Below are 17,971 nucleotides of genomic sequence, written 5' to 3' on the forward strand. Positions count from 1 at the left end.
GACTCTGGATCTGATTCCTCATCAACGCGATGACGTCTTCCAGACTCTCAGTAGCAGCCGTCTCCACCTGGCTTGCCTTCGGCTCATCGCTACTTCTAGCGCTGTGGTCCGTTATGGCCAACGTCAACGAGATTGAGCTCAATGAACTGTCCTCACGTCGAGTTGTTGCTCCTGCATCGGTCACTGTCGAAGACCCGGTTGAGGAACGGGTCATAGCAGCGAGGGACAGTGCTATATCAGTCTGGGCATTGGCCGGTGCAGTCGCGTACGCGTCCTCTACGCGGTGTGAACTCGATCATGCTCACAAGTCCCTTTAGGTTCGCCTCAGCGGCCGCGACTCTCATCCTTTTTCCTCGGTTTCTACTGTTCGCTGCGGAAACGTCCGCGGATGTTCGGAATGTCCTTACACCTCTCGAAGCTTTCCTAGCTTTACACTCGGGGATTTTTCTACTAGCTCTGAGCTTAGCACTGATACTCAACGTATACTCTGCACATGGTCCACCTCCATCAGTTGACTGACGCCTTTTAGATCCCGTCTTCGTCACCGATCCTCCCGAGACAAGACCCGACAGAGCCGCAGCACCCTTTGCTTGTCCCCCTGACCGTCGGGTGCGCCTTGAGCTCATGGTGATTGGACCTCGTGTATTTTACGTGCATCAGCTAACGGTGGCTCAGGGCTTCATACTACGCGAAGGACGTCGGTCCTTTGGCCCTTGTCGTATGCATTACGACTTCTACATTGTGTCTATGGGGTCTGTGGGTGGTAAGTGCAGTAGCTCTTCTAGTGAATTACTACGATAACGCGTGCTGCTCAGATGGCCTTCGCTGGAACGTCGCGCTTCTCTCGCAAAACAGGGGCAGACAAACATACATCGCGTTTCCTCTTTGGCAACAAGGTGCGGACAAGTGATTTAAGCCGTTCTCCCTCATGCAGACTATTTCTCAGGCAGCTGCATCAACCCAGAAAAAAGAATGGAAGAGAGAACAACGGAAGCTGCACTAGTCCCGGGACGTCCCTTCCCTGTAAATTAGCATCCAATGTATAGTCCATGTAGTTCGTGTAATGCATATATTACAATGTAGTCATACACGCGATCATATGTGCGCCACATCGATACCATATTACGAACCCATGCCCATCATCTTCATCATTTCAGCCATGTTGCCCATATTCGGCATACCACCGAGTCCCCCTAGGCCGCCCAATCCGCCGCCCATTTGCGACATCATGCCTATGGTTATGCTCAATGATGAGGTCACTGTCATTTGACAAGACGTAGTAACGCACGCTGCATTTCCTCCATGTCAAACTGGTCGCCTCCCTGACCCTGCATCATAGCTTTCATCATCTCCGCCATTCCGCCACTCCGCATTTGCCGTTGCATTTGCTGCAGCATGCCAGGAGGCATGGAACGCTGTCCCCGAAGTCAGCGATCATGTGCACGTTGCAAGATATGCTCGGACGACCACGAACCTGCATGGCCTGTATTTGCGCCGGCGTAGGCATACCATTAGGCCCACGACCCTTTCCACCTGCCGCTTGCTGCATCTTCTGCATTGTCTGCAACCAGCCGTTCTTTCCTCCCGCCTGCTTCGCCATGTTTGCCATCATCCGGTACTGGCACAGCAGCTCTTCTACCTCGCGCACGCTCGTACCGCTGCCACGGGCGACTCGCGTGACCCGCCAGGTGATACCGACGGGCTTGCCGTCTTTGCCGAATTCCATGAAGGGCGAACCGTCCGAGTCAAGCTCGGAGGCGGTCATGGAGTCCGTGATGAAGATCATGCGTTTCATGCGGTTCGTACCTTCCTCGTCTCCGCCGGCGAGCATTTCTTGAGGGATGCCAGGGATCATGGAAGCAATTTTGCTTATGGGACCCCTGTATGCGAAGGTAAAGCTTTACAGCGGGGTACGTAAATGAGGTATATGCGTACATGTTCATGATGTTCGATATTTGCTCTCGCCAATCCCGGATGCTGAGCTTGCCTTCCTCGAGCTTCTTCGCAATTTCTTTCTGTTTGTCCGGATTTGCCTGAGCGAGATCTTGCATGTGCTCCATGAGTCCCTGCATATCGCCGAGACCGAGAAGCTTGGAGATGAATGGTTGTGGGGAGAACCTGTCCAGGTCTGCCAGATGTTCACCCACACCGAGGAAGATGATGGGCGTTTTAGTTGCGGCCACACTACGATGACGATAAGAATTAAAGCAGCTCGTATTAAGAGTGAATTGTGGGTGCGTACGCTGAGATAGCGCCTCCACCCTTAGCGTGACCGTCCATTTTCGTGACGATGATGGCACCGAAATCTGCGCTGTCCTTAAACGCACGAGCTTGGGCTTCCGCAGCCTGACCTATATGCGTTATTGAGTATGTTCAGACGTATTTAAGGAGAGATATCGAGCTTACCGATGCTCGCATCCAAGACTAGAATCGTCATATTGGGCTTGACGGCTTCACCGATCTGCACCATCTCTTGGAATAGCTCGCTCTCCTGTTTATGCCGACCGGACGTGTCCACGATGATGACCTCAAACCGCTCTTTCTTGAACTTGGTCACGCCCTGCGCGGCTATCGCAACGGGGTCCGTTTCGGTATACGAGCCGAAGTACGCGACCTTCGCTTTGGTGGCGGATTGTCGGGTCTGGTCGAAGGCGCCGGCACGGAAGGTGTCGGCACAGACGATGCAGGATTTGAAGCCGCGCTTTTGGTAGTGCACAGCGAGCTTGGTGCAGGTGGTGGTCTTTCCATTGCCCTGGACGGCGTATGAGCTGAGCGAAAGCATGAGGTCTTCGGGGGCCACGAACCTGAAGGCCGACGGCCATGATCACGTTGGACTGACCCTTCTTTGGTTTGTAGGGTTCTACCCCTGGGTCGACAAGATTCACCAGCTCATCGAAGACAGCCTACAGGTAGCGTGGTAAGCAGGGGGTAATGTTGGACGCAGCGAGCAAACGGACCTTCTGTAGCACTGTCCTCCGATTCTGGTCCTTAACCTTGTCTCCGCTCTCCAACGACGCTTTGACCTTGGCCCGAACCTTTGATCGCAACTGAGAGACAAGCTTGACGTTGACATCGGACTCCAATAGGGCAGCACATATATCCTTCAGTGTAGCATCAAGTACCTGTGGAACATGTTAGATTTGCTGTATAAATCAATCTTATCATATCCAAGTACTTTCTCGTCGACTACAGGCGCCCTGCTCAGGGACGAGAGGGCGGCATTGAGCTTTCTGCCTAGGTCGGCGAGAACCATCGTGGTGCACGGCAGTAAGCAATGCACAGCCACCTTCGGTGAGCGTCTAGTCCTCCGCGTTCACGTGAGGCGATCGCCTCTTGCCAGAACCATGTCTCACCGCGACTCGGACGACGAGGGAGATGTCCTAGAAGATGCCGAATACGACGGAAGCGATGACGGAGACAATATTATAGACGAAGACCTCCTTGATGCCGTGGAAGCTGCGACTTCGCAAGGGGCATCGGATCGCGATGTGTGTGTAGACAGCTAGTTAACCTGGGATCTAACTGTGGCTTATGTCTGCGCGCCTCTGCTGCAATTCGGAAAGGAAGACTTTGGAGATGATGATGAGGACGCGTCTGAAGATGAAGACGCTGAGACGCCCTCGGTGACAGCTACGGGGGACGAGACACCCGCTGCGACGCCCGCGTCTGAAGCAATGTTCGATACCTCACCTCGGATACCAAGTGAGCTCTCCCGCAGCGAGCGTCCGGAGAATTACTCAGTATTGGACTGTGTGCAGCAATGCCGGTGCTACCGATCATAAACCGAAAGCGTTCCATGTCACCTGCCGCCATTCGGAAGCAAAACATACTTAAAGCCGTGCAGCACCCGAGATCCTACACCGTCGAGGCGATCTGCGCTATACCACATCCAGTGCCCACGCATGCACTTGCTTCCTCCCTATGCATGACCCACCTCCTGACGGGATCGGACGACGGTTATATACGCGACTACGATATCTTCGCCGCGGTCAACGGCAAAAACTTCCTCACGGCTCAGCAGAGGCACCACTGCGGTGTGATTGAGGGCACTATGAAAGCGGGGCAGCTGCGGTGTTGGTGGGAAAACCCAGCGAAACCGCCCGGCTTCGGGGTGCCGGGGCAGAGAGAGTCCCATTTGGCGCCGGTATACAGTCTGCTCATGCATTCGGATGCCCTGTGGGCTCTTTCAGGAAGCGATGTGAGTTATTCCTATCCTCAAGATAGTCTCAAAAAGGACGGCTGACGATGCGCCTAGGAGGGTCATATCAACCTCTTTACGGTGCGACACGACCCAGGCAGGCTGTGTGAGGTCCTTGGAGGACATCGCGGTCACGTCTCCTCCATGTCTATGCAACATGACGAGAAGGGATTCTTCAGCGCCGGATGGGATGGCCTTGCATTCGTGAGTATCGAAGGACATATACGAATCGATGCTCATGGGAACATTCCTTAGCACTGGGATCTCAACACCGGACAAATTGTGCGCAGCTTTACGACCCACGGCTCCCAGCTCGCTGTGGTCGCGGTGCGACCCGAGTACACGCCCGTTGCTTACATTCCTCCCTCTACCTCTCTCGCTGCATCCAATCAACAATCCGCTGACATCAAACCTAATATTAACCAATCATCCAACAACCAAGCTACTAAAAGCAATGACATGCAGACTGGGTCAGATGCCGCATCCGATTACGATCCGCTCTTCGACGAACCGGACGCGGATGGCGAGATGGATATCGACCAGGCTGCCGGCTCTTTCCCTACACAACAGGCAGATTCTCTTGAGACATCGTTTCCTAGCCAATCCAATCTTGCCATGCCTAGCGCAGAGCTACCTGCTCCGAACTCGTGGCAGCAAACCACGCCCGCGAATCCTCCTGCGGCGCCGCGCTCGAACCTCCCCACCAAGAACATGCCTGCGATTTTAGACCCCGACACGTATGCAAGTTACTCTCCCGATCTGCTGATGACGGCAAGCATAGACGGGCAGGTGGTTCTCTGGGACAGGAGAGTGAATACCACAGGCCGCGGCGTCGGCCGGCTTTGGCTGAGCGAAAAGACTCCGCCATGGTGCATGTCCGTACGTCTTCCGTAACTCGACTCCCTTCCTCGGCAGATCTCGCCATGCGCAGATCTATCCTGACGACATGCCACATCCTCGGCGTGCGAGCGTCTTCCGTATGTGAACGCTGACGCAACTTTGGATAGGCATGCTGGTCCGCGGATGGCTCGCAGATCTACGCGGGACGTAGGAATGGCACCGTGGACGTGTGGGACTTACGGCAACTGGGTGTCTCCGGGCCTGCGGTGACGCCGCGACTGCTGAAAGTGCTGCGAAATCCGCTAAGCTCGGGCGTGGTTTCATGCGTGGTGGGATTTCCGGACAGCAAGCACATCGCATGGTGAGATCGCAGCGTAATCGCGTGCCCTTGATTATGGACACGGCGCTAACTATCCGTTCCACCGCAGCGCGTCCATGGATAATATCCGGTTGTGGAACGTAGCGGAAGCGAACGAACCCGATGCATCTGGCAGGATGCGCAGCGGCGTTCAGTTCAAGATCATCCCTGGACACCACGGCGGTTTCGTGTCCCAAATGCGTAAGTCCCCGAAGTCGCCACACCCTTCCCTCGGTTTATTGATCACGTCACGTCGCCGCCCCCCTTCTGACGTTCTCCTGCGCTTCACAGTCGTGGACCCGGCCGCGAGGTTCTTGGTGAGCGCGAGCAGCAACCGCGGATGGCATGGAGAGTCCAGTCGGACCGTGTTCGTCCACGAGATCAAGCATAACTCATGATGGGGTTTCCCAAGAGAGTGACGTGATGGGATGTATTCACGGCAGCCATGGTCTCGTACCTGGGAGGTTGGTTGATTCGGAGCTTGCGGATTTTATGTTTTGCCATTTGTAATGATTCCATCGACTGAGTTGTAAGGTTCGGGTTCCGGTCAGAACATCGAGAACCAGATCTCACAGAGTTGCGCCATCTCCGGAAGCAAAAGGGGAGAACACGCCTTCGCGTGCGCGCTCAGCTGGCCGTCTTTTTGTCTTGTGTGAACCTTATCCCGTCCAGCCAGCCCGCATCGCTCCGGGGAGTAGGTTATATCAGCTGGCCCACCGGGCGCGTCCACCGGGGGTTATGCCTTGCCCCGGACTTCCACGGCCGGCACAGCGCTAGCGAGTCTGCTCCCTTAGATGCCCGAGCGGCGTCGCTCAGACTCGCCGGAATGGACGGACGCGGACGCGTACGTCGGCGACGATGACGACGAGTTCTTCCGCGAGCTCGACGGGCGACGCTTCAACGCGATGGTGCCCCGATACCTGCTCCCGGCGGACGAGGACGAGATCCGAGTGAGCTACCACTCTTCGCCGTCCTCCCGGATCCTAGGGTCCATGGGCCGTATGCTTGGCTTCTGTGCTGATTGTCTGCCGCCGCCGGCCCATGTTATACATATAGCGTTATGAGCTTTTTCATCGGATGTTCCAATTCGTGGCGGACGCGAACTATGTCGGGCCAGTGAGGGAGGTGCTTGTCGACTCGACTGCGAGTCGACGCAAGCGCGTGCTGGACGTTGGAACCGGGAGCGGCCAATGGTACGATCTACTGCTGTGATTCTATTATGCGGATGGCTCAGGTCATGATAGGGCAATCGAAATGGCGGATGAGTTCCCGAAGGTCGATGTGGTAGGATGCGACTGTGCACCTATCCAGCCAAGGTGAGGGTTGCACTGATGTCTTCCATCAGATCTTCAGCTCATGTTTCCTTTGCGTAGAGAGGTCCCCCCAAATTGCACGTACGTATCGGGCGCATCGCGCACATATAACCCCGTCCGACTGACCTGCTGCTGCCCCCAGATTCGAGCTCTGCGACGTCTCGGAAGGGCTGCCCTACCCAGATGCGTGCTTCGACCTCGTCCACGCGCGTTCCATACACATCGGTGTAAGTGCACAACGCCCAATTCGTTACGCTCGCCATCGTCAACGTTCGTCACCCCACCCACCCAGATCTCCGATTACCCCCGCTTCATCCGCGAAGCAGCGCGCGTCCTCCGCCCGGGCGGCCTGCTCATCCTCATCGAGCCTGACGTGCGGCCCGACACGATCCTCGGCAAACGCCCGCCGTCCTCGATCGCCTTCCCGACGCCGTCGCACGGCGCGAGCGGCACGCCGGGCTGGACCGCGCTCGTGAACGCGCAACGGCGCGCGCTCGAACGGCTCGGCGTCGACCCGGACGTGCCGCACAAACTGGGACAGATCGTCGTGCGCACCGGCGCGTTCGACAGGCCGCGCACGATCGCGCTCGAGGCCGACTGTCCCGTCGGGTTTCACCCCAAAGGTACGTATATATGTCATCGTCTTCCGTCATGTTCTTTGATATAATAGCACGTCGCTCACCCCGGGCCCAGATCCCACGCTGCTGTCTATAGGCCAGCTGGCGTGGATGAACTACGATCTGCTGCTGCCGGCGCTCAGGACCTACCTCGCTTCGTCCGACCTGCCCGACTGGCAGATTGACGTCCTCATAGAGGTGAGCGACGCTTCTCGAGCGGCCGGCGTTGACTGTTGCATTAACCAGGCGTTTCTGTTGCCAGGATGCTCAGCGGGATCTGTATTATCCCGTCGTTCGACTCTCGTGTCGATTACATATCGTACATGCAATAAGATCGGGTCATCCGTAAAAAGATGTGTTTACTCACACAGGGCTGCGTCGCCTTCTCGACTTCTGTTACTATACAACTCCCCCCTCATTAGGGGCTAATCCAATTTGCAATCTACACTATCGTTGTCTGATCATGCGGGACGTAGATTTCATTGCACACGACCGGGCCCTTAGCTAGCTACAGGGGAAGAGCGCGCGATGGGATGATAGAGGGGGAAAAAACAGGCAACGAGGACAGCAAATAAGTACACATAAAGAGGAAGATGGTAATTGCGAGAGGAATATGTGCGTTGCGTTACGTGCTATAGGGTTGGGCATGAAAGACGATGGACGGGCCGGGATGGAAGAGGTTGCCTCGTCGGGCCGCCGGGGATCGTTAAAAAAACAAGCTCGTGATCTTGTGCCGTTCATCGTCAAATATTTCCTGCATGCCGCCCCACGCCAAGAGGTATGTGACTTGCGGGGCTCGCCCCGATACCCTGAAATCTGTAAAAACCGGAGAGGAAAAAGATGGGAGGAAGGGAGGAATGCCGTTCAAGAAGTGTCATGTACAGTGTTGGCATGTACAGTTTAGACAAACTCCCAGTCGATGGCGACCATGCCCTCGGCCTCGGTGGCGATCTGAGTGAAGGCACCAACGGAGAGGTCGATCGAGTTGCTGTTCTCGCAGGTCGGGCAAGCGTCAGCAATGGTGACGGTGACCGACTTCTTGTTCTTGGTGTTGGTGATCTTCACCTGCTTGCCGCAGAGGGAGGATGCGACGCCGGTGTTGCCGTAGCGGTCGACGTCGATGGCCGCGATCAGATCGCTCTCAGCGTGGACCTTGCCGCAGGCACCAGCAACGCTATGGGAGAAAGGGTGGTGATTAGAGGGCGAGGCGGTGCGATGAAGATGGGAGCAACATACCCGTTCTGGTAGAAGAACGTGGCGAAGCCGCCGGTCTGAACGGAGCTGGAAGTGGTGGCGGCAGGGGCAGAAGACGAGTGCTTGGTCGACGTCGCCTTGAAGGTCGTGGTGGGAGCGGCGGTGGTGGTCGGCGCGGGCGTGGAGGACGTCTTGGGCTTGGCGGAGGACGTCTCAGGCTTGGCCGACGAGGTGGCCGGGGCGGCGACCGAAGTCGAAGCAACTACCGAAGAGCTCGCAACGGTGGTGTGAGCGACGGAGGAGGTGGCGACGTGAACGGTGGAGGAAACGGCAGAGCTCGTGTCCTCATCGTCGCAGTCCTCATCGTCATCATCACCGTCATCCTCATCGTCGCAGTCCTCGTCGTCGTCATCGTTGTCAGAGGGGACGACAGTGGAGGTCGGCTCCGCGGCGCTGGCAGAGGCGGATGCGGATGCCGAGGGAGTGCACTGCGAGGGGCGCGAGGAAAGGCTCTCGTGTGCCAGGAGCGGGTGGCAGCACTGGTCGAAGAACGTGGTGCTGTGCTTGGTCTGGCACGAGAGGGCGAGGTAGCGAGTGTGGTAGGTCTGGTACGGCTCGAGGTAGTCGGTCGCCCAGCCGGCGGGGGGCGTCGCGCGGGGCACGACGAGGGCCGATGCCGAGATGGCAAGGGCAGAGATGGAGAGGGCAGAGATCTTGGAGAACATTGTGCTTGGTATGTTGGCTGGTTAAATTCTACTGGTAGAGACTGGGGGTGACTGGAGTCGTGAGTGAGCGGGTTAAGAAGTGAACGACGGGGCCGGAGCGGCGTGTGTGGAACTGGAGATGGACAAGTGGTTAGCGCCGAACGGGACAAGGCGATGGACGGTTTGACTGACCGGAGAAAGGGAGGCGGAGGGAGATGGAAGCCGCGAGGGCAGGGATGAATGAAGGGAATGGGGACAGCAGCGGGCGCGAAGGCCTTGCCCTTATAATAGTAGCCCGCTCCTCAACTTCCCACGTTTGCAGATTCGCCGGCGGTCTGCGCTCGCCGGGGCAGGCAGGCGCGTTGCTCAGTACGTGTTTTTTCTTCCCTCGACATTTTTTGGGGTGGGCGCGTCTGCACCGATCGGTGTGACCAACGACGACCGACGCCCCTTTCTCGTCGCCGAGTCTGACTCTGAGCGAGGTCAATACAATAGGCGCCGATGGAGCGCCGAGTTCGCGTAAGGCCGAGACCGAGCGCTCCGCCCCGACAGGGCAGCGCTGCGGCAGGGGCTGTGTCCGTCTCAGGAACGTGTCGCTTTGACCTCACCAGAACAACCGTGCTGGCACGCAGCACCTCTCCAGATACATACCCCGATACTGTTGACGACCAATCATGAGTGCGCAACCTACGCTTCCCCTGTCGTACGAGAGATGAAAGTGAATTGATGTATGAACTGGACCAGGCGAACTCACCCAAAACCCGTTCGCATCCACGCACTCGCTCGACGCCAACCCGTTTGAGGACCCGCCGGACGCGCAGTCCGCGCGCGCGGCTGAGCTGGAGCGAAGAGAACGAGAACTTGAACGCAGAGAGCAAGAGCTTACCCAGAAGGCGGACCACATACGGAGACACGGGAGAAACAACTTTCCGCCTTGTCCGTGCCCAATACGCCATTCTTTTGCGATCGTAGCGCGCTGACTTGAGGAGCGCAGTCTTTCCGCTGGTATACCACGATATCAACGAAGAGATCCCGGAGGCGTCCAGGCCGCTCATCACCCGGCTCTTCCAGCTATGGCTGGTCCTAGCTGCGACCCTTATCATCAACATGGTTGGTCTCAACGCTTTTGACGCAACGCAATCCTCCTGATATATGCGTTCAGATTGCGTGTATATTCGTTCTCGTCGGTGGTGGCAGCGATGGTGTGCGGGATCTCATCTCTGGAATTATGTACGCCAGCCTTCCTTAGCTGATGATCGAGAGAGCGAAGCTGACGCTACTAATGCAGCTATGTTCCTGTCATCGGGCTCCTCTCGTTCCTGTTGTGGTATAGGCCTATCTATAACGGATATATGAAGGTTCGTCGACAGAAGAATAATTGCACCGGTGGATGTATGCGCTGACTCACCAGCATAGGAGCAATCGCTCTATTACTGCAAGTCGTTCTCTGGGCTCAACGGTGCTATACTGACGTTTCGGCAGACCTGTATTTCTTCTTTGGAGGATGGCACCTGCTGTTCTCGCTGTACATGTATGTCATCATCTTCGTTCGTCCAGGAGTGCCGTTCTGAACTGCTCGAAGGGCCATTGGCATTCCGAGGTATATATACGCCGCCATGTTGCGAACGATAGTCTCACAGCATAAACGTGCAGCACGGGCTCGGCCGGCCTGATCAACACCATCCAGATGTTCATCAAGCACTCATGGGTTGCAGCCATCCTAGGTTTAATAGCCTCAATAGGTTGGATTGTGCAAGGATTAGGAAACGCGTTCTATTATCGCCAGGTGCGATATCCCCTTCTTGCTCGGTCCCGGCAGCTCACAGCTATCCGATCACTCGATGTAGATTTGGGCACATCACAACGCTGCGGGACATTCCATGGAAAAAGTACGTCTGCGTTTTCCCCTTCAGGATGAAACCATGCTCACGACTGTGTTTCAGGCCAAGTCGGAGTTGGCCATGCACGGCGCGAAATCGTACTTTACTCGGGGTTAGAGCACTGTGGCAGACTGACTGTCATCGGGTTCCACTTCTTGTTAGCGAGGTGCGCCACGTCCTCGTCTTCTCCGGACATACCGTGGTTGACGTTGGACATCAATCGCAGGCGGTGTAGTGGGCTGTGGTATGCTCAATGATGGTGGTGATGGCGAGAGTTCTTTGCTTGCTGCGAGGACTTTGATTTATCTTATTCGCCCTGGTCTTGCACTCGTCGTGAACGTGACGTACGATACATGCATGCTTGAATTTCAACTCGCGAGGTGGCCGACTCCTGAGTGTGGGCCAACTCCGCGGGCCTCAAACCCCAACACCCTTTTTATGGTGAATAGAGATCCGATGGCGACGGTGCTCCGGGCTGTAGCGCTGTACGCGTCCACCGCGTCTCTTTACCGGGTCTACGTATACAGCATTGCGGCGCAGAGGAGCTTAGAGAAACTCCGCTGTCGTTGACCTTGTTGTTCGATGTGGCCGGCATTGAGACCGCACGCATTGTGCCATAAGACGTATAGCGCCTTGTGAGACCGCATATTGACGTGTTTTGGCCTGCACGAGCCCTTTGTTCGCAAGCGTTGGCCCCCATCGCATGGTGGCAGACCATCTGCCGACGGGGCCGGTTGAGTAAGATTCAGAACCACGATGGCCTTGCAACATGTGGCGAAGAAATAGGGTTAGGGCGATTTACCACGCTCAGGGTTCAAAAGGCGGCGGCTGATTTTCAGCAACTGCCCACCGCCATCACCACCAACAAAAGGTACTATCCCCTCCCCCTCCCCTATGTGCTCGTCCTCATCGTCGTCCACGTCGTCCGCCGCCGCTAACATCGCGTTCGCAGACAAAAACTTCCCAAAAAACCCATAAAATCCTCTTTACATAGCGGCCTGTCGTCACCTCTGTGTGAGTCTCGCCCAACCAACGGTTCAACACATCGCTGGCGCACCAACTGACATCCACCCCTCATCCGGATCGATACAGTCTCGAAAAAGTTCATAAAGCAGTAACGACTACACCACTCTTCAAACACCCAGAAAAACCAACCCGTCTCGACTCAAGCCCAGCAGCCATGTCCGCCGCCGCTCCTCCCGTCGCACCCGCGCAGGACGCGCCCGCCGCCTCGCCCGAGGTCGCCCCTGCGCCTGCTCAGGCCCCAGCTCCTGCTCCGGCCCCGGCGCCGTACATCGCGCCTGGCCCGCAGAACCACGTTCCAGCCCCGTCGGCCTCGCTTTACGTGGGCGAGCTCGACCCGACCGTGTCGGAGGCCATGCTGTTCGAGATCTTCAATATGATTGGCCCTGTTGCAAGGTACGCCGAGATAGGGCACATCCGATGACAGGATGGCTGACTCTGGCGTAGCATTCGTGTGTGTCGTGACGCGGTCACTCGTCGCTCGCTCGGCTACGCCTACGTCAACTACTTCAATGCTGCTGATGGTGCGTTGTGTGCGCGGTAGATCGCGTGGATTATATGCTGACTTTGTGCTCGTAGGCGAGCGTGCCCTTGAGCAGCTCAACTACTCGCTCATTAAAGGTCGTGCGTGCCGCATCATGTGGTCCCAGCGCGACCCCGCCTTGCGCAAGACCGGCCAGGGCAACATCTTCATCAAGAACCTTGATGATGCTATCGACAACAAGGCCCTGCACGATACCTTCGCTGCGTTCGGCAATGTGCTCTCGTGCAAGGTCGCGACGGATGAAATGGGCCGCTCCAAGGGTTACGGCTTCGTCCATTACGAGACCAACGAGGCGGCTGAGAGCGCTATCAAGGCCGTCAACGGCATGTTGCTCAACGACAAGAAGGTTTACGTCGGTCACCACGTTTCTAAGAAGGTAAAGTTCATGTTTCCTCACATCTTACGCGAATGTGCTGATGCATGGGCTCTCCTTAGGACCGTCAAGCCAAGCTTGATGAGCAGAAGAAGCAGTTTACCAACGTCTACGTCAAGAACATTGACCCCGAGGCCAACGATGACGAGTTCCGCGAGCTCTTCACCCCGTTCGGCAACGTCACCTCTGCCGTTCTCCAGAGGGATGAGGAGGGCAGGAGCCGCGGCTTTGGCTTCGTGAACTTCGAGACCCATGAGGAGGCTCAGAAGGCTGTGGACACTCTCCACGACTCCGACTTCAAGGGAAGGAAGCTCTTCGTCTCCCGCGCTCAGAAGAAGTCTGAGCGCGAGGAGGAACTTCGCCGCTCGTACGAGCAGGCGAAGATGGAGAAGATGAGCAAATACCAGGGCGTCAACCTTTACATCAAGAACCTCGAGGACGACGTGGATGACGAGAAGCTCCGTGACGCCTTCGAGCCCTTCGGCGCGATCACCAGCGCCAAGGTTATGCGCACCGAGGGCGGTACCTCCAAGGGCTTCGGTTTCGTGTGCTTCTCTTCCCCCGACGAGGCGACCAAGGCCGTCGCCGAGATGAACAACAAGATGATGGGCTCCAAGCCGCTCTACGTGTCGCTCGCCCAGCGTCGCGAGGTGCGCAGGCAGCAGCTCGAGAGCCAGATCGCCCAGCGCAACCAGATCAGGATGCAGCAGGCCGCTGCCGCTGGCATGCCCGCCGGCTACATGAACCCCCCGATGTACTACCCCGGCCCCGGCTTCCCTCCTCCAGCTGGCCGTGGCTTTGGCTACGGTCAACCGGGCATGATGCCCCCTCGTCCCCGCTACGCACCTGGTCAGCAGGTGCCCGGCATGCCTGTCCCTGCTCCTTACGGCTACGGCGTGCCTGGCTACCCCCGTGGTGCTCCCCGCGGGCCCCCGCCTGCTCGCGGCCCTGGCGGTCCGGGTGGCTCCCCCACGCAGACCAACGCTCCGCCGATGCCCCGTGCCCAGCCGAGTGCACCCCCTGCTAACGGTGCCCCCCGCGCCCCCGCGCCCAACGGCGCTGCTCCTCCCCGCGCACCCGCTGCTCAGCGCCCGCCTCAAGGCCGGGCCCCTGCTCAGCCCGCCGCTGGCGCCGCTGCTCCCGCGCCTCAGGACAACGGAATCTCGTCTGTGCTCGCGAACGCTTCGCCCATGGAGCAGAAGCAGATGATCGGTGAGATGCTCTACATGAGGATCGCGCCCGCCCAGCCGGACCTTGCCGGCAAGATCACGGGCATGTTGCTCGAGATGGAGAACGCCGAGCTCATCCACTTGCTCGACAACGACGATGCTCTCCAGAGCAAGGTCGGCGAGGCCATCGCCGTCCTGCACGAATACACCCAGAAGGAGGGTGATGCGCCCGCGGCCGCTTGAGTTTCAGCTCGCTTTTGCTCGGTGGTGATGGCGACGTGGGGTGGTGGTGGCGGGGAAGGCGTAGCTGCGACGATGTTATTTCTCTCTCCGACTCTTTTGTGTGCTGCTGTAGATCATCTTCGTGCTTCCGCCCTTCCCCCCTCGGAGCCTGGGCACTTGCGTGCGTTTGTGCTCCTCTTGCCCCTCGACTCGGTGGTTGTAGTTTCTTTATGTGTACTTTTGAAGGAACAGAGGTGACGTTGCAGCCGCGTACTTCTCACAAACATCTGCGATTCCGTCAGGATTGCGTCTGAACCTCAACGCCGTTCAAGCTTTCGGCTGATCTGAACAGCGACAGACCGGCAAATCGTACCGGCAACAGATACCTCACACATACCGAAGCACGTACATACAGGAATACATGAGGCCTAATCACTTGGGCTCGGAGGTCCCGACAAGTGCGTACGCAAGTTCCTCCGCCCCTGCCAACATCACCGGGATTTCCTTCTCCAACGGCGTGCTCAGCCACTCCTTCTGTACTTTCCTGATATCCGTAAACTGCCAATCGTGCGTCTTGTTCTCCGCGCAAGAGTACTGCAGGTCTGCACCCGCGTCCCGCATTGCGTGCACCATCTTATCGATGTCGCCAACGAACACCTCTAGGCTACCCGAGCTGACATACACCCTCTTCGGGAGTATGTCCGCCCACGTGGGCACCGGATCGACGAACTCGCGATACGGTTTCGCCGCCTCGCTGGCAGCTTCTTTAGACGCGGTCAGCCATAGCTGCGCGAATCCGTCGATAATGGGCTTGTTGATGATGTCGAGGCCGTCGTTACTCTTGTAGGTCGGACTGGATGAGTTGAAGGAGACCCATGGGCTTATGAGGAATATGCCTCCACCGGGTCTAGGGAGACCCTCTGATGAGTTGGGCGACAAGAGAGATATCGGCTTGTGCAGGTGCGTAAGGAAGGACAAGATGAGATGACCGCCGGCGGAATCGCCCATGAGCGCGACCTTCTGGTAGTCCACCCCCATCTCTTCGCCGAGGTACTTGTACATGCCCGCCATCTGTCCGACTTGGGTTGGATAACCAGCTTCCGGCGTTAAGGAGTAGTCCAGCGCGAAGAGGCTGATGGTGTATCCGCGCTTGATGACCGCTTCGACGATGGCCATCAGCAGAGGCATGTACGTTCCTGGTTGCCATACGGCATATCCGCCTCCGTGAACGTAGCAGAGGACGACATCGGACGAGGAGGGCGGCTGAGGCTCGGTGAAGGAGTGGCGGAAAATCCAGTAGCCCGCGAAGGACGGCTTCTCGACGCGCTGGTAGAGAGTCTTCCTGACGGCAGCATACCGCGGCTGACTCAAGATCTGGTTCGCGCTGGCATCCCCGGCAAAGGCAACGCGGCACACTGAGCGCGGCAATCGTGTAAAGAGTATCCTACGGTCATGGCCCTCGTTGATGAGAAATGGTTCGCTCAACCAAGAAGAAAAAACGCACGTCCTGAACTTCGTAAAGAAGAGTTCGTCTTCTAGTGTGAGCTTGCCACGCCCCTTCCTCCGTAGGGTCGTGTGGAGGGCGGTAAAGGGCCAACTCAGTACGGCTGCATGGGACTTGACTTTATCCGCGAGGCTGACACGGTGGTAATGAGGGTTCGGGTCCATCGGAAGTCGAGCATCCTAATCGCAAGACACCTACGCTTTATAGGGGACGGACATCGTGGAATAGAACGCAGGACATTCGGTTACACGTCATATAATTGGATGGCTGGGATTGCTCCTTCAGGCCTGAGAACGAGACGGATCTTCGACGTCGCGGTCTTTCTCGGATCCATAGACAGGATGCGGATAAGCCTGGATAGCCGCGTCTTGAATATATTTGAGAACTCCAGAACGCGAATCGCGTGAAGTTCAAGGCCCTGTTCGCCGCAAAGTTGTGTCGCAATCGACGCTAGAACCGGTACTACTGTCAAGTCACCTTACGAGCACAAGGATCCTGAACAAGCTTTAGTTCACTGAAGCCATTGCAGTCGAATTCGCTTCCTGTCGTTGTTCAAGCGTGGAAGAGACGAAGCGTTTCAATGACGTAACCGTCGAAAGTGTATACCGCCACCTCCCACTGTGTCTTCCTCGCCCTTTCAGGATCGCATCGGTTTTCACAATGGTACTCGAGGCTGTCGCACAGAAAGTTCTTGTTGTCGGCGGCAACGGATTTATTGGTATGGCCAGGCCTCGTGGACAACCGCAACTCTGGCTGAACACCCTAGTGCAGGTTCCGCAGTGTGCAAGGCCGCGCTCGCGCGGGGAATGCAAGTTACTAGCATCAGGCACGTTCATTAGGTTTTGTTGCAGAGCGCATTGGTGCTTATATGAATGGACGCGCAGCTCTTCTGGAAAGCCGTATACGACACCAAAGGGACATTCACCCGCATGGACTAGCAAAGTGTGCGACCTATAATAACTCTGTCAACATCTACTAACTCTCTTTGCAGGTCGATTGGCGACGAGGAGACGCATTAAACCCCGAGTCGTATGCCCATATTCTCCCCGAAGTGACGGGCGTCGTGCACACGCTCGGAACGCTCCTGGAGGACGCAGAGTACAAAAAGGCCATACGTGAAGGCAACGTGTTTGGGCTCGCGGGAAGCGTGATAGGAGGGCTAACAGGCGCGAGCTTTGGTGGGGGTAATCCACTCGAGCGCAAAAACGAGGAGCATAGCCGAGGAAGTTACGCCCTGTTGAATCGCGATGCCGGTGAGCGTGTTCTTCCTATCTTGGTGGTAGAAGATGGAGGCACCACGACTGATGGGTTTTCTTGACTTTCAGCCTTAAGGGTGTGCGAGGCATTCATCAGTTCGAAACCAAACACTCCGCTAAGCCTTCCGCGATCCTTTGTGTTCATCTCAGCGGAGGACATCTTCCGCCCACTGGTTCCTGCAGGCTACATCGAGACGAAGCGCGAAGCCGAGCGACAAATTGAAAGCATGATGCTCGGACGGCAAGACTACCGGGGGGTTTTCATTCGACCAAGTACGAGGAGGCTTCGAGCGCGTTCTTTGGTTGTTGACGCTTAACCTTATTCCAGGCCTCGTGTACCACGCGCATTACAGGCCGTTAACCTCTCCCGTCGCGGCGCTCCTGGATCTTTCCGCATCTCTGCATTCTCGCGCGCCCGTTCAAGTACCAACACCTTCCAGCGTACTGCGCACGCTAGCGTCGCTGTCGGGCTCATCGGCCGCGGTGCCCGAAGAACGGCGTTCACCGCTGGAATCTATGGCCAATGCCCTTATCGTCCCCCCCATACACGTCGATCACGTCGGAGAGGCGTGCAGCATTGCTGTGGATGTATCGCGATTTGATGTCGCTGGTCCGGTCGGTGTACGGGAGATGAGACATCTCATCGGGTGGGAGCAGAAGGGACAGCCCGCCGCGCCTCCTCATCCTAGTCACACCGCAGTTCCCGGCCGCGAAGCGGTATAGTTTGTTAGTTGCAAGATGGTATAGCAATCACGACTCGTGATCGAATCCGTTGT

At 57.1% G+C, this 17,971-nt stretch overlaps 8 protein-coding genes across 8 annotated transcripts; 6 read left to right on the plus strand and 2 right to left on the minus strand.

The window, feature by feature from the left end:
• Positions 1 to 110: 110 nt before the first annotated feature.
• PUNSTDRAFT_121454 (uncharacterized protein) lies at positions 111 to 1,033 on the plus strand (the record flags this gene model as incomplete). The annotated part of the gene is made up of 6 exons (XM_007385531.1): positions 111 to 265; positions 318 to 480; positions 530 to 627; positions 676 to 763; positions 816 to 896; positions 947 to 1,033. 6 exons carry the CDS (start codon positions 114 to 116, stop codon positions 1,001 to 1,003), a joined length of 639 nt encoding a protein of 212 aa, XP_007385593.1. The 3' UTR covers positions 1,004 to 1,033.
• On the minus strand, positions 1,017 to 3,253 carry PUNSTDRAFT_104927 (signal recognition particle protein; the record flags this gene model as incomplete). Its single annotated transcript, XM_007385532.1, has 9 exons — positions 1,017 to 1,232; positions 1,289 to 1,415; positions 1,475 to 1,880; positions 1,936 to 2,184; positions 2,243 to 2,351; positions 2,407 to 2,752; positions 2,805 to 2,903; positions 2,958 to 3,122; positions 3,176 to 3,253. The coding sequence occupies 9 exons, from the start codon at positions 3,251 to 3,253 to the stop codon at positions 1,123 to 1,125; spliced, it is 1,689 nt and encodes a 562-aa protein (XP_007385594.1). The 3' UTR covers positions 1,017 to 1,122.
• Positions 3,254 to 3,760: 507 nt separating this feature from the next.
• PUNSTDRAFT_70624 (WD40 repeat-like protein) lies at positions 3,761 to 5,794 on the plus strand (the record flags this gene model as incomplete). Its single annotated transcript, XM_007385533.1, has 7 exons — positions 3,761 to 4,198; positions 4,256 to 4,402; positions 4,454 to 4,536; positions 4,651 to 5,077; positions 5,206 to 5,399; positions 5,467 to 5,597; positions 5,688 to 5,794. The coding sequence occupies 7 exons, from the start codon at positions 3,761 to 3,763 to the stop codon at positions 5,792 to 5,794; spliced, it is 1,527 nt and encodes a 508-aa protein (XP_007385595.1).
• Positions 5,795 to 6,054: 260 nt separating this feature from the next.
• On the plus strand, positions 6,055 to 8,317 carry PUNSTDRAFT_53654 (S-adenosyl-L-methionine-dependent methyltransferase). The gene is made up of 8 exons (XM_007385534.1): positions 6,055 to 6,346; positions 6,453 to 6,589; positions 6,641 to 6,712; positions 6,770 to 6,790; positions 6,852 to 6,936; positions 7,002 to 7,332; positions 7,403 to 7,524; positions 7,589 to 8,317. The coding sequence occupies exons 1-8, from the start codon at positions 6,191 to 6,193 to the stop codon at positions 7,673 to 7,675; spliced, it is 1,011 nt and encodes a 336-aa protein (XP_007385596.1). The 5' UTR covers positions 6,055 to 6,190; the 3' UTR covers positions 7,676 to 8,317.
• A 1,581-nt stretch (positions 8,318 to 9,898) lies between these two features.
• On the plus strand, positions 9,899 to 11,221 carry PUNSTDRAFT_114767 (scamp-domain-containing protein; the record flags this gene model as incomplete). Its single annotated transcript, XM_007385535.1, has 11 exons — positions 9,899 to 9,902; positions 9,969 to 10,160; positions 10,219 to 10,334; positions 10,387 to 10,454; positions 10,513 to 10,582; positions 10,641 to 10,659; positions 10,707 to 10,755; positions 10,807 to 10,824; positions 10,878 to 11,010; positions 11,072 to 11,113; positions 11,168 to 11,221. 11 exons carry the CDS (start codon positions 9,899 to 9,901, stop codon positions 11,219 to 11,221), a joined length of 765 nt encoding a protein of 254 aa, XP_007385597.1.
• Positions 11,222 to 12,072: 851 nt separating this feature from the next.
• PUNSTDRAFT_104944 (polyadenylate binding protein) lies at positions 12,073 to 14,716 on the plus strand. Its single transcript, XM_007385536.1, has 5 exons — positions 12,073 to 12,128; positions 12,204 to 12,523; positions 12,575 to 12,651; positions 12,707 to 13,047; positions 13,107 to 14,716. The coding sequence occupies exons 2-5, from the start codon at positions 12,285 to 12,287 to the stop codon at positions 14,454 to 14,456; spliced, it is 2,007 nt and encodes a 668-aa protein (XP_007385598.1). The 5' UTR covers positions 12,073 to 12,128; positions 12,204 to 12,284; the 3' UTR covers positions 14,457 to 14,716.
• A 151-nt stretch (positions 14,717 to 14,867) lies between these two features.
• Positions 14,868 to 16,157, minus strand: PUNSTDRAFT_144820 (alpha/beta-hydrolase; the record flags this gene model as incomplete). Its single annotated transcript, XM_007385537.1, has 3 exons — positions 14,868 to 15,879; positions 15,940 to 16,071; positions 16,138 to 16,157. 3 exons carry the CDS (start codon positions 16,155 to 16,157, stop codon positions 14,868 to 14,870), a joined length of 1,164 nt encoding a protein of 387 aa, XP_007385599.1.
• A 442-nt stretch (positions 16,158 to 16,599) lies between these two features.
• Positions 16,600 to 17,937, plus strand: PUNSTDRAFT_104947 (mitochondrial protein; the record flags this gene model as incomplete). Its single annotated transcript, XM_007385538.1, has 6 exons — positions 16,600 to 16,657; positions 16,711 to 16,765; positions 16,824 to 16,881; positions 16,931 to 17,192; positions 17,265 to 17,468; positions 17,524 to 17,937. 6 exons carry the CDS (start codon positions 16,600 to 16,602, stop codon positions 17,916 to 17,918), a joined length of 1,032 nt encoding a protein of 343 aa, XP_007385600.1. The 3' UTR covers positions 17,919 to 17,937.
• Between the last annotated feature and the right edge of the window lie 34 nt (positions 17,938 to 17,971).

This window comes from Punctularia strigosozonata, assembly GCF_000264995.1.
Source record: "Punctularia strigosozonata HHB-11173 SS5 unplaced genomic scaffold PUNSTscaffold_9, whole genome shotgun sequence".
NCBI classification, from domain to species: Eukaryota; Fungi; Basidiomycota; class Agaricomycetes; order Corticiales; family Punctulariaceae; genus Punctularia; species Punctularia strigosozonata.

Coding starts and splice junctions, on each gene's coding strand:
- PUNSTDRAFT_104944 (XM_007385536.1), top strand. CDS start 12,285: ATGTCCGCCGCCGCTCCTCCCGTCGCACCCGCGCAGGACGCGCCCGCC. Junction 12,652..12,706: donor CTACTTCAATGCTGCTGATG/GTGCGTTGTGTG, acceptor TTGTGCTCGTAG/GCGAGCGTGCCCTTGAGCAG. Junction 13,048..13,106: donor GTCACCACGTTTCTAAGAAG/GTAAAGTTCATG, acceptor GGCTCTCCTTAG/GACCGTCAAGCCAAGCTTGA.
- PUNSTDRAFT_53654 (XM_007385534.1), top strand. CDS start 6,191: ATGCCCGAGCGGCGTCGCTCAGACTCGCCGGAATGGACGGACGCGGAC. Junction 6,347..6,452: donor CGGACGAGGACGAGATCCGA/GTGAGCTACCAC, acceptor TTATACATATAG/CGTTATGAGCTTTTTCATCG. Junction 6,590..6,640: donor GGAACCGGGAGCGGCCAATG/GTACGATCTACT, acceptor AGGTCATGATAG/GGCAATCGAAATGGCGGATG.